Source organism: Neophocaena asiaeorientalis, unplaced genomic scaffold (genome assembly GCF_003031525.2).
Source record: "Neophocaena asiaeorientalis asiaeorientalis breed wild unplaced genomic scaffold, Neophocaena_asiaeorientalis_V1.1 scaffold119, whole genome shotgun sequence".
NCBI classification, from domain to species: domain Eukaryota; kingdom Metazoa; phylum Chordata; class Mammalia; order Artiodactyla; family Phocoenidae; genus Neophocaena; species Neophocaena asiaeorientalis.
In genome coordinates, this window is record NW_020175821.1 from 1,393,890 (window position 1) to 1,410,607 (window position 16,718).

Sequence of the window (16,718 nt, forward strand, 5' to 3'; positions counted from 1 at the left end):
CGGGGCACGAACCCGTGTCCCCTGCATCAGCAGGCAGACTCTCAACCACTGTGCCACCAGGGAAGCCCCATGGATTTCTATTTTTGATCTGGAAAGTTGGGTCATTATAATTATAGAAAAGTTTTGTTTCTATGAGATTACATCTCTGGAATTATATTTGATGGTGTAATTCAATCCATGAACGGTCAGAAAGGATGAGAGACTGGATGGGCCGACTTGGGAAGTAAAAAAAGCTCATTTGTGAAGTGTTCAAATAAAAGACTGGACTGTCACTTGGAAGAGGCTTCATAGAAGGAACCCAAGTGTCCAGTGGTTGATTTACTCATATATTCAACATTTATTGAGCATCTACTGTATGTCAGGTACTGTGCTAGGCATCAAGGCCCAGTGACTCTCCTCACTATTTAAGTGCTGTAGATGCTGTGATAGAAATCTATAGGTTGTGGAAGTTGGGGATAGTTGGAGTAGATTTATCCCCAAAGTGTCTTCCAAGATTGTGTGAAGGGGATTGAAAAGTGACTATTAAATCCTGTAGCCATGTATGTGATATATAATTACAGGCCAGCCAAAAAATATTATTTCAATCTGTCTTTTCTGGGACTTCTATTCTTTGGGTGTGAGCTGTGACTTATTTATGATTCCTAGTACCTCTACAAAATTTTTATAACTTCAGATTCCCTTAAATATACATTCAACTAATAATAATGAGTAACTGTCTCTGAGGAGTGGGATAACAGGGGAAGGGTAAAAACAACTTTTACTTCTCATTTACTTAGGTCTTGAGGCTTCAGGTTTTCAGTTTTACCCACCTCTGTAAACAAAGACTTCTGCCCTCTCCATTCCTTACCACCGCATCAGCCCTCATATCTATCCACATAAGCCAAACCACAAAATAACAATATCTTCAGCAAAAGTAACCAACATAAATGTGGTCAGAGTAAGTGACAGGGGTGAAGAGTGAGAGAGTGAGATATTCTTTTAGGATGTATGGCCTCTTAATATGCACATGTTACCGCAACTGTGTACTGTCTTTATAGAAATAAAAATTTGGTACATAAAAACATGGTTCAATAATAGTAGCTTAGTTTCATTCATAGTTTTCGACACTTGTATAAAGTATTATATAAAGATGCTTTAAACAAAAGTCTGCAGTGGAATTTAAATAGCCCAAAGAAATTTGAATGGTTAAAATTTAATTTTTTTTAATAGGCCTGGAATTAGGCCAAGAATAACTCAGTCACTCTTGGCTATAGTAGGAACCAATAAATTATCCTACTACCTATATCTCTTCTAAATTGTTTGCCAGAAAAACAAAATGAAATATAGATATTTCATATACCATATTCCTTTCATTTGGAAGAGAGACTATTTGGTATGAATGTTGAATTTACCAAGGTTTTTATTATCTTAACAGCATTACTATCTTTGAATGAGAGGAAAGTGAAAGGATAATTTGTAAGTTAAAATGTGAATAGTTGGTTTGCAGTTTATTGTCTCTTGCCTGTGTGGCCAGTTCTGAACATGGGGTAACTATAAAATAATGAGGCTGCTTTATCTGAACCAAAAAGTAATGAGACTGATGTTAGTCAAATTCAGTACTAGAAAAAAAATAAGAAAATTTGAAAGAAATGGAAAACATTGAGGTGATTTTCTAATTCTATAGAAAGGTGTACCTGATACAATTAGAGAACAGAAGAAAGGAAATGATTGAATTCATGCCTTGATGAAATGTTTGTGAATTAGAAGAATTAAACATATAAAGGATGTATATGGCTTACTGGCAGATCATTAATTCAGTCTATAGAGTGTCCCAAGTATGGGAATTGCTTTTGTGTCTTTATAGTCTAATGTTAAGGAAGCTGTTTTTAGCTATACTTAGAATTAGCTTTCTTTTCTCTGTATGCAGCTATTGATCTTTGGTTTTGTTCACCTAGATAGATAATGTTTTTTTTTTTTTTTAATTTTTTTTTTGCAGACTCAGTTTCCCAGACTTCATTTGAGAGTGTGTAGTACATGTCAGTAAGTAGGTTTTGCTGTGAGGGACTCTCAAAATCCTAGAATCCTGTCCCTGACTTTTTTTGACTGTGTTTTTCTTCATTTGTGAAATTTGTGTTAATAAAAGTACTCAATTAAAATACCGGGTAGGTATGAAATGGAATCAGTAAAAATGATTTTAGGAATATTTTATAAATTAAAGTGCTATATAAATATTACAGTAATTTATGCAGTTTCTCATAATTGCTCAGAATCTTTTCAAGAAAATTAATTCTTCTCTCCAGTGGTTCATATATCCTTTCTATATACAAGATTATCATCTCTTTTTTCATACCATACATACACAGACATTTATATCCCGAATCCAGATGAGTTAGGCTCAGAAGTGCATTGATTCTCTAGCTTCAATCTCAGAAGACCAGTGGAGTGTTATTTTTGTAAATAATGCTGATTTCATTTTGGCTGATGTACTTGGAATTACATATAATAATGAAATGACTGTTGGTTTATTTTGAATGTAAATATAGTCATCTCCCTAGTTATTTGGTATTTAATATAATTTCATAACTGCTTTTCTTATCACCATCACTCTCAGGTCTTAAAAAGTAAATTTTGAAGAGTAAATAACTATAAATTTTAAGTTTCAATATCATTTTTAAAAATACTAGAAAATTGCCATCTGCCTATATTTAGTATAATGAAAGAGAGGTACAGGTATGAGGTGACTTCCTAAAGGGTGACAGCACCAGTAGAACTTACTGCCTTTTCCCCAAGGTCATTGTAGTTCTGGGCTTATTGTGAGAATTCATGTCTGAACCTAGCCTGTCTTGGATTAACCTGACAGAGCCTCAGTACACTGATTCCATTCAGGAGCTATTCCAGGACATTAGTTAGGTGTTTTCTCCCTGGGCTGGGCTTAGGGTAAGCTTTGCATGTTCTTAAACCTAATTGTTCTCCTGACACACAGAGAAACAGATCTAAACAACTTATCTGACTCTAGAACCAAATGGGTTTCTTGGTGTCATTGGACTAGAGATGGGGTCTAAGTGAAATCTCCCATGACAGCTCCAAATTCATTTGGCTTCGAATTCAGACAAATTTCCATAGTTTTATTAGAGCTTAATGGGCTTCATTACATGATTTTCGAGTTATTTAATTTCTCAAAAAGGCTTTTTTCCTTACCAGTTTATTTGGTTGACATTTTCTGCCTCCTTACATGTCACTTAACAAATGTGAAGATGTAGGTGTCTTTAATGTATTTTTTAAATTTAATTTTATTTGTTTTTCACTGTGTTGGGTCTTTGTTGCTGCGCACAGGCTTTCTCTAGTTGCGGCGAGTGGCAGCTACTCTTCGTTGTGGTGTGCGGGCTTCTCATTTCAGTGGCTTCTCTTGTTGCAGAGCATGGGCCCTAGAGCATGCAGGCTTCAGTAGTTGTGGCGTGCGGGCTCAGTAGTTGTGGCACATTGGTCTTAGTTGCTCCATGGCATGTGGGATCTACCCTGACCAGGGATCGAACCCGTGTCCCCTGCATTGGCAGGCAGATTCTTAACCACTGTGCCACCAGGGAAGTCCTGTAGGTGTCTTAAAGAAAGGACATTCTTATTAAACATTGAATCTTATTCACATAAAATTGAAATGACCTCTGTGGAAGGATGGTAGAATTTCATTTATAATAGGCTGGACCTTAAAAAATTAAAGAAGATATAAAACATTAGTAAACATCTTTGTGTTTGCTTATAGGAAAATATTAATAACATTGATTTACAGAATTTATGGGAAACAACAAATGCGTGTAAATTTGGAGTTTTTCAACTTAGAATAATTTACCGATAATTTTTCCCTAAGATTCTGTATCTGGATTCTGGCAGAAAATAGCTGGTACACTCACAGGGACTTGGAGAAAATCTAATGAAAGGAACTTTTTACAGACGTGTGGGTAGGGTTTAAGAGAGCCAACAGGAACAGAAATAGAGGGAGCTATTCCTATTCTGAGTCCTGAAAGAGAAGGAAGAGGGGCAGTTAGCAGAACCTGGTAAGAGTCATAGCTATAGGAGAGGGGGCCATGTGACAGAAGCTGTGGCCAGGAGTGGTAGAATGTACCGCCAAAGCTGCAGTCCCTCGGGAGGAAGCAGAGAGAAGTAATACCCAGATCTTTTTCGCCTCCAACTCCCTGATTCTCTGTTGGTGCTGCCCATTGGGCAAACACAACCAGAAATCAGAAGGCAAGGGAGCCTGGATAGTGCAGTCAGTAGAAATCAGTCTTCCAGAGTACAGAGCAAGCTAAAGAAAAGGCAGGGATGAACCTAGAGGGGGACTGTTCTGTACAGTTTCTGAGTAGGGGAGCTTGAGTATCATGCATTTTTATTCAGAATTGTTCATTTTAAGTATGAGTTGGGCAAAGCTGGTTGGGATCTGCGTTCCTCTTATAAATTAGAATTTGAGGTGTTAACTCTCAGCTCATACATCTTCATTTTATAATTCCACATTATTGCATTTAACTTTTTTCCTCTTCTCTCTCCAGATTACAATTCCTAGACGTTCTGTGGCATCTACACAGTCGACTTCAGGTAGCTTTCATTATGGTCAGCTGCCAGAAAAGAAAGACCTTCATCCCATGGAGCCCACTGTGGAACTTTACTCTCCAAGGGAGAGCTTCTCTGGCTTGGTTGTGACAGAGCGCGAATCTCCTAGTGGAGGAAACAGAACAGACTTTGGGCTTCAGATAGATCATATTGGTCATGACATGTTACCCAGCATTAGAGAGTGTGACAGCTCCCAAGACCTGGGACCAAAAGACCTTCCTGACCATAACAGACTGGCTGTGAGAGAATTTGAGGGTCTCCCTAGGGAAACGGAAGAGAAAAGCATGCTTGTGGGGTCAGATAATGAAGATGAGAAGTTGAGTAAAGGGCAGCCTTATATTGAGATCTCCCCTCTCCCAGGAGACTTGGTGACGGTGGAAAGGGATCACTCAGCTACTACTGAACCTCTTGATGTGACAAAGACACAGACTTTTAGTGTGGTGCCAAATCAAGACAAAACTCACGAGACAGTGAAGCTTTTGGCAGTTGGAACTTCAGCGATATCTCCACGAGTTATTGACCAACATGTTGAAGGACAGATAGGCCAGGTGGCAGCAATGCAAAAAGGTAAGATATCTAAGGAGGATGACATCAAGAGTGAAGACTTGCTGAGTCATCAAGGAGACCTCTCTACTCTTTTGCACCAAGAGGGTAAGAGAGAGAAAATTGCCCTTAGAAATGGAGAACTATTTCATTCTGTTTCAGAGAGTGAACATTGTCCTCCATCTCGGAAGGATGTGGTTAGGTCATCCTTTGTAACTAGACACAGCCGAATCCCTGTTTTAGCACAAGAGATAGATTCAACTTTTGAATCATCCTGTCCAGTCTCTGCAAAAGAGAAGCTCCTCCAAAAGAAAGCTTATCAGCCAGATCTAGTCAAGCTTCTGGTGGAAAAAAGGCAACTCAAGTCTTTCCTTGGGGACCTCTCAAGTGCCTCTGATAAATTGCTAGAGGAGAGATTATCCACTATTCCTGCTCCTTTTTCTGAGGAGGAAGTCTTCACTCCCTTTTCAAGACTGGCTGTAGACTCACACCTGAGCAGGTCAGCCGAAGACAGCTTTCTGACACCCATCATCTCCCAGTCCAGAAAGAGCAAAATTCCAAGGCCAGTTTCATGGGTCAACACAGATCAAATCAACAGCTCAACTTCATCTCAGTTCTTGCCTCGGCCACCACCAGGAAAGCCACCCATGAGGCCTGGAGTAGAAGCCAGGTAATGCTGTGTGCTCTTCTCCCTATGTTAAGTGTGTAGCATTATTTCTGTGTCTGCTTGATTATGTCATTGGTTTCATTTTTTTGTTGCCTGCTTCTGATCATCTACTTCCTTCCCTGCCTTTCCCAAGCCTTATAGCATAGTGTAGTTGAAAGGGTCAGTTTGATCCAGGTTAATTCTTAGCTCTCGTACTTTCTAGCAGTGTGAACCTCAATTTCCTTATCTATAATATGGGTAAAACATTTGCCTCATGGTTTTGGGAAGAGGAAATCAGGTAGAATATGTCTAGAGCTTTGTTTAGTGCTTTTTAGCATGCAACAAAGGTTATGTCTCTTTCCCAGTCCATTTTAACTAGATACTCGGTAATTTTCTAGTTTTGTCCAGTCAGAATCCCATTATAACAGATGTCATTATGATGTCAAATTCTGGGGAAAGATACTGTGTCTATAATATGATGAATGGACCCTAGTAACAGTTCAATTTATCTGATTATAATGAATTAGACAAACAAAAAAATCCTTTAGGGAGTTACCCTACATCTGATGATATACAGGACCATACATAATAAAGATATTGCCTTAATATTTACTGTGTGGTATGCTTGTTTATTGAAATATTCTTATGTGTAGTTGACCATGGAGTGATTATATTTTGAAGAGAGGAAAATATTGGGAAGTAATGAACCAATTAAGAGTGCTTTCCTTGGAGCCATTACTCACTTTTCAGAGTAGAATGGTCTAAACCCTTGGAGAAGAAGCAAAAGGATAGTCTTTTAACAAAAACAAAGTAGACATCAAAATAAATTTACCTGAAAATTATAGCTTGTTCTAGATAATAGGCCTCCACCTGTTATAAGGATTTCTGAAGTATATTAAAGTGAGGTTCTATCTGCATCATTACCCAGCAGAACTTGCTACCCTTACCTAAAGTTAAGTTTAGTTTTGACTTGCCCTAGGGTTTCTTTCAGGTTCAAAGGTAACTAAACACTGGATTTGAAATGACCATGGAACTAAACTTCAACGGGAAAAATGGTGATGAGTAAACAGCAGTCATTTAGCTGAGACATTTTAAAAAGATGATTCCATGGACAATATTCACCCGTCCCCCCTTTTGCTTGGCATCTGTGCTTAATAGAGATAGTATATCTGTGGCTTGAGCTGCTTTGGACTGCAACAAACAAATCTTAATTACTATTTACTATTTACAACTTTACATGTCCCCTCAAAGTAGAACTTGGTAACTTGATAACACAGCCAGATGTGTGGCATTGTGCCAGATATTACAGAGCTGACCAGCCTGAAACTCATCTGGGAATTCAGTGAGAACTCAACTTTCCCACATAGGTCCTGGCACAGAGGAATTATCTTATTCCATTCTTCAATTTTTACAATAAGATCCATGAAGTTAGGCTTAACCAAAATGAGTTTTATGTCATTTGTCAGTATAAGTAGATGGTGGGGAAGGAAGAAGAGAGAAAATTCAGAGAAAAAATCAGTAAATTGTTGCTGATCCATGATGGTGATGGTGGCTGTATATGTCCCCTGCATCCTGCAGGTGCCAATACAACTTGGAAGTTCTTCTCCCATTTCCTTCTGTAAGGAGTGGCATGTCAGCAGTTTGAGGTTTAAATTCTTAAACTGAATGGATTTTAGGCCAAGACAGAAAGATATGTAGGGCAGAGGAGACATTGCTATTTATATGAATACTTTCTAGATGGCTTGGTTGCCAGTAAGAGAGGCATTCGGCTCTCCTGAATCTCAGGGTATCGTCAGGGGCAGAAACTGAGGCCCAGAGAAACCAGTGACTACTCTTTTCTTTTGGAAATTATTAAATGAGGTTGAAATATATTTTTATCTGTAGTTCCTGCTGTTGGTGAGTACTGTTGAAGACTTACATTGTGGAGTTTAATGTTTGCCTAAGTATATATAGAATTCCTGTCCTAAAAGCCTTAAACAAAATTGTTTACTCCCTCATGTGCTAACATGCTAGAGACATTTCATTAAGTTAATTCTAAAATGGGAAGAGCAAACATGCTATAGGAGGAAGGGGCTTAACAACATGTAAGTGCTTCTGGATGGCAGACATCCAATTAAGTACTTTACTGCACTTGACTGTTCAGTAACCCTGTGAGATAGATAATATTCCCCTTCAAAGCTGGAAGAGGTTAAATAATTTTGTCCAGGGTTATACAACTGGTATATGAAAGAGTAACTCCGCATCCTCTGTTTCCTGATTTTGATTCACATCATACATATTATGATTTGGGACATTGTGACTTTCTAGGCACACTTAAAGTGAATTAAAATGAAAGTAATTATTCTCTGTTTTCTTTCAGGCTCCGCAGATATAAAGTCCTAGGGAGTAGCAGTTCCGACTCAGACCTTTTCTCCCGCCTGGCCCAAATTCTTCAAAATGGATCTCAGAAACCCCGGAGCACTACTCAGTGCAAGAGTCCAGGATCCCCTCACAACCCAAAAACACCACCCAAGAGTCCAGTTGTCCCTCGCAGGAGTCCCAGTGCCTCTCCTCGAAGCTCTTCCTTGCCTCGCACATCCAGTTCCTCACCATCTAGGGCTGGACGGCCCCATCATGACCAGAGGAGTTCATCCCCGCATCTGGGGAGAAGCAAGTCACCTCCCAGCCACTCAGGATCTTCCTCCTCCAGGAGGTCCTGCCAACAGGAGCACTGCAAACCCAGTAAGAATGGCCTGAAAGGATCCAGCAGCCTCCACCACCACTCGGCCAGCACTAAAGCCCCCCCAGGGAAGAGTAAGTCAGCCAGTAAACTCAGCAGATAGGAGCTGGGCTGCATCTCTGTGAAAGGTGTGAGATCTTCCTCCTAAATCTGATACATGTGTGTCCCTGTACTGTCTATTTAAAAAAATCAGTGTTGATCTTGTCTTGCAAAAGAAAGTAACATGATAAAATATTTATAAGAAGATATATGATAAGAAATTACCTAAGATAGGCAGCAAGCAGATCAGGAATCAATGTCTTTGCATAGGAAGGGGCAAGCCAGCAAAATCCAAGGGGGTGAAACTGGCTAAATGAACTCTCATTTCTTATCTGCCTTCAAAACAAAAATGTTGAAGGTAGGGGGTGGATTGGAATTTTAAGGGGTTTAGCCTACTTTTTTTTAAGGCTCTACTAAAAGATTATATAGCAAAAGTGAAACTTCTTACTTTAATATTTGCTTTCCAAACTTCCCAACCTCGGAGAGTCAGAATTGCTCCGATATTAGAATATGTAAGAAGTGTGTTGCTGGGGAGCCAGTGCTCGTATACATTTGGCTTGTGTGTTTATCTGGTGTATTGAGAGTTCACACCTTTACTTTGCCTCATTCCTAGTACCCTCCCTGGATTTCACATTTTTTAAAGTTAGTGTTTGTCACCTGATCCAATCTCTCTTATTTTGACAATACATTCTAACGTGCTTTTGGCAGCACGTGCTGAGAATTTCAAATCCAATTACTTTTCTAAATCCCCTAATATTTCTCTTTGGAGCAACAGTTAACTCAGTATATTTTTATTGTGAAAAATAACTGATGAAACTTAGGTAAAGGAAGGAAAAGTCTAAATAGAACTACTTTGCAGGCTTCAGTGCTTTAGGGAGAGGGACAGAGTGTAGAGTAATATCTTCAAGATAGAAGAACCCTCTTTCCCCTGTTAGTTCCCTCCTTGTGGAAGGAAAACTGACCAGAGTAGACCTTGCTTCCTTAAATCTTCTAGGTACCAACTATTTCTACTATCAACCTCCGAGACAATACCAGGGAAGTACATTGCTGTGGAATGTGACTTTATGCTTTTAGAGCTTTAGAAAGAAAAATAGGAAGAAATTAGGTATGTTGAGGCTTAAAATTCTCAAACTTTGTATTTTATACATTTAGCCAATAAGGAATGAGTATCTGAGAAAATTAATTTAGGCGCAATATTTATCTTTTAAGATTTTATTACCTGCTTCACCTGTGCTTTAGTTTGACTATTTGGGCTTCTTGACCTGATTTCCATGTAATCTTAATTTATAAAGCTGTAAGGAGGATCATATTTGTTCTGATCTCACTCTTCTGCTAAGAGGAATCAGTAAAAGTTAAATTATACTAGATTTTTAAAATGAGTTCTTTTATACTCACAGTTTTTGTGTTGTAAAGACCTTATTAAGGTCAGGTAAATTGGTCTGCTTGCTGTTGAAATTTGCCTTCTAGCAAACATCTGTGCTTTGTCTTTGACCTTGTGTTTGCTGCCAAACCTAATACAGTTGAATTGGAAAACAGAAAAAAAGAAGGATATTTCCTCACCAAGTGAACATATTCTAATGCTGCATCAAAGCTGCCCTGAAGCTGCACTGAACTTATCTTGTTCTCTTTATCTGTGTTGAGCTTTTTGAAAAAAAAAACAAAAAACAAAAACTCAAAACACTATTGAGGCATATATGGTCTCCCATAAGAAATATAGCATAGTGTGGAATCTTAATTTCTCTCCGGTTTCAAGACTATAGAGGAATGCAATAGATAAGACATATTTGCTGTTTAACTAAAGCGACTGTAATATTGGAAGACCAATCCTTCTGTATTATATTGTATAATAGTTGCTATAACACTACTTGCATGTCTTCATGGTAAATTATATAAATATTTATAAATATATAGAGAAACATATGCTTATATAAACTCATTCTTTCTCATTCTCCATTTGTAATTTCAAGATCACAGATGGTAAAATTACTTTTTATTGTGTGCCTCGTGTACACTTGGGCCTTGTCTATCTTCATTTTCTGAAAATACGTTCTTGGCATGTGACACAACATTCTTTTTGCCTTCCTTGTGAATAATGCAAAGGTTGGCAGTCTTTAACAAGCCAAGATAGGTTATTTTTCATTTTTAAAAGATTTTAATAGGGGAAAAAATTACTAGGACTCGCTTGTAATACTGGTTCAAAGATTTGTCATGTTAATTACATAATTCTGTCCTTATGGTTAGAGTGGATAAACTGGGATGATAATCATGGGTCTGACATAAGTTGATTTTTAAAAAAATCTCTTACAAATTACCATTCTGCTTTCCTCTTTTCACCTCACTTGGGGAGGTGGGCGGTGGGAAGTAATCTACAATTAAGAAATTATCTTTTTCCTGTTTTATTAGCTAAATTGTGCTAAAAGTAGCCAGCTTTAAATCCTGAGCCCTCTAATCAGAAATGTGCTCATGGTAACTACTTGAAAAGCTGATGAGGCTGCAAACTGTAGTATGTGTGCTACTTTATTCTTATTGGCATTTCTCTGCTAGAAGTCAAAACTGGCAACCTGGCAACTGAATGTTTCCTCTTTTTTGGTTCCTTCCATTTTTCTCCCAGCTTTTCCACTGTGTTGCCCCCCTTTTCTAAATGGCACTGACAAACTCAAGATCCAGAGAGAAACAGCCTTGTTGTGTAAGAATATTTTATTTTTCATGTAGAGAAAAGAGTTAACCAAAGATATTTCTGCTCTGATACTTTCAAAAGAAGACAGATTAATTATATCTCATGTATTAATAGATACACTTAAGAGGACTATCTTGTATAGAGATTTACTCTACGGTTTTTAAAAGCAGTTTGTTCTTTTAGATTTTAGATGTCTTGGGCTAAAAAGAGCCCTGAGCAAAGCACTTTTGGCACAAGGATTTTTGTTTTTGTTTTATTTTAGAGTATGATACAGAAAATGAGTTGGGTTTTGTTGTTGTTAGTTAGTTCTTTTTTATTTATTTTTAATTTTAGTGATGGCATATTTCAGATTTCAGTGACAAACATAGATCATCCAACTGATTTTAAACCAGTTTGGTTATTCTACCTAAGGTGAGGGACATGGCCGTCAATTAAAGTCAAGCCAAACTATATTAAGAGTAGTATGGGGCAGAAGTTAAAATTATCTTTTGAAAACCAGGTGCCTCCTAGTTTCTCCTTTCACAACAAAATGGCTAGTTACCTAGTCACACTTGCCCTTACCCTCCCTTGTCTAGTCTTTGGAGTTACTTGGGTGGAGCGGAAGATGGAATTGGCAACAGTTCAGTCCCTTTAGGTAGCATTATTCCTAAATTATGCTGCCAAATCTCCAGGGTGTAGATTGTTTGAAATGTTAAAATTCCACATAGCAGTCTTTTGCACAGCTTAAAGGCATTTCACTTTAATGTGTAGTGAACAAAGAATGAAAATTGGGTCATATCAAATTTAACTTTAAAGCACAGATTATAAACATTTTCGAATGTTAAGTCTTAAGTAGGCACTCTTATTCTCAACTTGGTGTGCAAGCTAGCCTTGCTGACAGTGGCATAGTTACATTTACTGTTTTTTAAGTTGCATGTTGTGGAGTGAATGCTTTTTGGTTTTTGGGGGGTTTTCTTGAGTTAACAAGTTAATCAAGTCCTAAATTAGTGGCAAAATGGTAATTGAGACCCACTGTTGTCATTATCTACTCTATATTGATTGCTTTAAATACTTAACAAATCTCAGCTGCTCACTAATCCAGTGGACTAGGGTGCAGTATCTGTTTCGCTCTTAGCCACCATGGGAATTTGAAGTTCTTCTGTAATCATCAGAGATTCCTTCCAGGCCACAGATTTTCATGTGAATGTTTGTATGGTTATATTCAATTGACAAGGAAAAGTGTTGGTGCATGTTTTATAAACCCAGACACAGACAGTTAAAACGATAACTAGTTTTTCTATATCCAGTAGCTTTGAATTAAAAACATTATGCTTTTTCCCTGAAGAGCAGAGGATTCTTTGTTCTAGGAACTACATTCTTAATCTAACATTAGGAATTGGTGATAGGAGAAACAGGATCCAGAATTCAGAATTTAGTGTCTTAGGGCAAAAAATGCATCTTACTCTGGCTATTTGAAAATACATTTATTTGTAGATAAGTCTAGATTTAGTCTTAAAAATCAAAATTTTCACATTTTAAAACTTTTCATTCCTTGATATCTATCAAAACGTGGCATATGTTAGGGAACCATTTCTTCTGTCATGTTCATGTGTTTTGGAATTAAGTTATTTGCGTTCATTGTTTTAAAATCTGCCCATTTCTGTTTATACGTATTTACCACAGATGTGTTGGAACTTTGCCTAAAGGGAGAGATATTTCAGCACCTGTATCACTGAGGAGATAGAACGGTTGGTGACAACTGTATAGTTTTGAGTTTGGTTCTGTAGACAGTTTATTTGCAGAATAGTTACTTATCTGTGTTCTAATATAAAAAGTATTATGGCATGGATTAAGGCATGTAACCACTATGGTAGTCTTCACATGTCAATATTTACCCAAGTTCAGAAATCACAGGTGCATATTTAGACCTTAACTTAGAGAAGGGAACCAGAGGCAGTTCCAGTCCTCAGACCATATGGAAAGATGTAGTACATTGAAAACCCCAAGTGGTTGTTAGGACATCCCACTTCCCTGTCCTCATCCAATAGAACTCTGGTATATACTTCAAGGATGTGGGAGTAGTGTGGAAACATATCATTGGGTATTCTCAAGAGTTTGGCTGTCCCTCTGGAAATATGAGAAATTTAAGCCAGTTAGACTCAGGAGCCTGCAGAATCTGTTGCCAGCATTGCTAGGGAGAACTGCAGGAGATAAATGGGGAATTCCTATAGTTCTTAGGGTAAATCCAGGACATGGGACAAGGATCTCCCTTTTCATTTTAAGGAGAATTGGATGCTGCACACATCAAATCCCTGGCTGGACATGAAGTGATGATATTAAAGTCTTGACCCATCAGTACATTTTCTAATTCAGTTGTGAATACCTGCTCCAACTTTTAAAACATAAGCTTGATGTTTACTCCCCTTAAGCAAGTTTGGAAAATTGCTTGATGTGATACACAATCTCAAGACACTGAATAGCCAAGCCGAAACCTTTACTCAGTAATGATTTGAATATTTCCTTAGATTTTGCTGGATCCTTGGTCTTAAGGAGACATGTAAAGGATGTGAAGCCTTTTTCTTCATTGCCCTGTGGAACTTTAACAAGATCTGCCTCTTTAATTGAAGTGACAGATACGGGCACAGTATGTATCACTGATGATACTGACATATCTCTCAGATACCTGGGCCAGGGGTACTGGGTTCCTTGACCTAGAGAATAGGATTCAGTGAGGCAGACCTTTGAGCCCACGTGACTATAGAATTTGCTGATGATATAATTTTACACACTAACGATAGGAAATTTTATCTATCTTTTCAGTAGTTTAATATTGTCTCATATTGTGTACATAAGTGTTCACTCACCCTGTTAAAAACACTAGGTAGACCAAATTTTTATATAGACTACCCTTGCCATATGTTGCTTTTTTTTCCCTCTTAAAATATACAGTTTAAATCCTTAAAAATTCATGCACGGCACTTCACCATACCTGGGGTCTGTCTGGGTGTTCTTCTCTCATCCACAAGGGATAAACAAACCTACCAGAGCTTGAATATGATTTATTTTAGGGATCAACCCAGGGAAGGGAAAGCCCTTGGGATTTTTTTCTTTTTAAACTATTCACCAGTTAGGTAAATTAGTTCACTAAGGTAAAAAGCATTCAGAGATACAAAGATAGGAAGCTAAAGGAAATGTAACACTGTGCCATTTGGGGCTCTGAAATTGGATTGGATGAACTGAGTAAAGAAAATAACAGATGACCCAGGCTTGAGCTCCCTCATTTCTCATGCACAGTTCGTGGTCCCCCCTCCTTCTGACTCCTTTCCTAAAATAACCAAGTGCTGAATTTCACTGGGCCATTTACATACAAGTTCACAGCTTTTAGGAAAAAAGAGGGAGTTGGGAAACACCTAGCTTTGAATTAGATATAATTCTTGAAAGTTCTGAACTATTGGCAGCTCTTAAATCAGATGGAACCACAAACCAGAAGAATTCTCTCTTGTCGAGCAAGACCAGTAAGTTAGAGTAATTTAACAATTTCATAGTTTTCTCCCTTTCTTCTCCTCTTCATGAAATCAGAGTGATGAGAATTGCTCTTTGAAATACCTTCAAAGGTATTGTATCCATTTCCCTTCCAAGCAGCCCTCTTTATGCATTTTTGCTCAGGCAACCAAGGACATAGAGTATTGGCAGAAACATGGAGTGCTTTTGTATAGGCCATCTGTACATAAAAGTGTAATTATTTATTTAATTTTCCCATTTGTATCATATTAAAGCTTTGTACAGTGTTTTAAGTTCTGTTTTAAAATTATTTTGTATTTTATTTTTATAATCTAGTAATAAAATATTCATTCCGCATGCAAACTCTAGTTCTATTTGTGTGGTGGTTTGGATTTCAAAGGTGGGAAATTATTTTTCTGATAAAGTTATTGAATGCACCAGAGGTTACAAGATCAACAGGGAGTAGAAAGTGTTCTATAAATGCAGTACTGCATCCAGAAGTGACCTAGAAAAAGAAGCACTGGACTGAATAGAAACTAGGCGTTCACAATCCCTGCAGATAAAAACCAGGGGTTCTTTTTCCTTCTCTGTAGGAAATGTCCCTGTAGCACTGGAGTGATTTCTGCTTCCCACCATTCTCTCCTTTCCACCTTCCTTTGAACCAGGGGAACTCTCAGGAGGCATTCACAAGGGCACTGCTTCACCCTTCGTGATTTGGTCAGGCCTGGAATGTTAGTGCCATTTGTTTTTCTCTGCCTGGTTCCCTGTCTTGATTTCTCAGTGAGCAGCAACATCCAAAGAGGTGACTGATGTTTTTCGAAATAAGAGAAATTAAGAAATAACTCAAACTCCCAGAAGCTAATTATGTATATGCCTGTTAACTTCTCAACTGCAAAGTAGCTCACATATTAACCTTGTGTAATGTATAAGGGATACAGACTAGGCTATTCTATGTGCAGGATGGGCGGAGGCACTTTAAGGGTTGTGGGATGAGGATCCTAAAAAGACCCCCTGCAAGAATTCTGTCTTAAAGTCTTAAATGATCAATCAGTTGATGGTGAGTGGGGAAAACCATTGGTACCGCATGGGCAGGAGACTCAGCTTTTGAGAAAGGATAAAGTTAGCTTAACTTCATTTTGACCTTGCCTAACTTCTTTAGGGTGGTGACGATTGAACCTAGAAAGACTCTTGAAAGAAAAGAATGTGCTCATCGTAGAAAATATAGGCATCTTCTCTGGAGAATCGTTCACCTTTACCGTCCGGCCGCTCTCCCGGGCCCTTGGTTTCCCCCGCCGCGTCCCCGAGTCCCGGCAGGTCGCCTTCGGGCCAGAGCTGCCAGGGCCGGGCCTCACCGATAGTGGTGCGCTGCACTTGGGGGACCACCGTACCTCTTGTCGGGTACCGCGGACCCATCCGCGGCCTTGAGCCAAAGCCTGGGCGGAGCCTCAACCTGCTGAAGCGCCGCTGCCGCCGGCCCAGGTCCCGGTCTCGGTCCCGCCCTGGTCTCGGTCCCGCCCTGGTCCCGCCCCACCGCCCTGGTCCCGCCCTCTACACCCCGCGGCCCAACGGTCGCCCCGCCCCCCGGGCGCCTGTGGCGCGCCGGCGCCTGCGCCTGCGCAATCGCCTCCGAGCGCCTGGACCGGGATGGCGGCCGTTTTGGAGTCGTTGCTGCGAGAGGAGCTGTCGGTCGCAGCCGCTGTGCGGTGGATCGCGCGCAGCGCCCAGAGTTCGGAGGTAACAGCGCCGACACGCCCCCAGACTGGCCCGAATCTCCTTCCCGCGGGAGGTACCACCCCTCTCGTTCTCTTCCTCTAGGGTGCCTGGCTGTCAGCCCGGGCCGAGTGCACTCCAGCTAGGGGCCGCTACCCCCGGCCGCCCACCCCTCTCAGCGCGCCCTTCGGCCCCGGCTGCTTGCGGCCCGGCTGGCAGCTGACCCTCTCGCCCTTCGCTGCTTCTCTCTCAGGATGACCCCGGGGAGGCGGCCGCGCTGATCTCACTTCGGCCGCTGCGGAAGGAATTCGTGCCATTCCTGCTGA

The 16,718-nt window shown here is 39.6% G+C and overlaps 2 protein-coding genes across 5 annotated transcripts in view; both read left to right on the top strand.

The window, feature by feature from the left end:
• The window catches only part of TTBK2 (tau tubulin kinase 2), a 144,633-nt gene extending 129,601 nt beyond the window's left edge, over positions 1-15,032 (top strand). For all 4 annotated transcript variants that reach the window (XM_024732473.1, XM_024732474.1, XM_024732475.1 and 1 more), the window contains 2 exons: positions 4,518-5,791; positions 8,127-15,032. In XM_024732473.1, the coding sequence (XP_024588241.1) occupies positions 4,518-5,791; positions 8,127-8,589 (1,737 nt within the window). In that variant the 3' untranslated portion in view covers positions 8,590-15,032. The remainder of the gene's footprint in view (positions 1-4,517; positions 5,792-8,126) is intronic.
• A 1,283-nt stretch (positions 15,033-16,315) lies between these two features.
• The window catches only part of CDAN1 (codanin 1), a 17,559-nt gene continuing 17,156 nt past the window's right edge, over positions 16,316-16,718 (top strand). The window contains 2 exon segments of the mRNA XM_024732598.1: positions 16,316-16,416; positions 16,646-16,713. Of these exon segments, the coding sequence (XP_024588366.1) occupies positions 16,327-16,416; positions 16,646-16,713 (158 nt within the window). The 5' untranslated portion in view covers positions 16,316-16,326.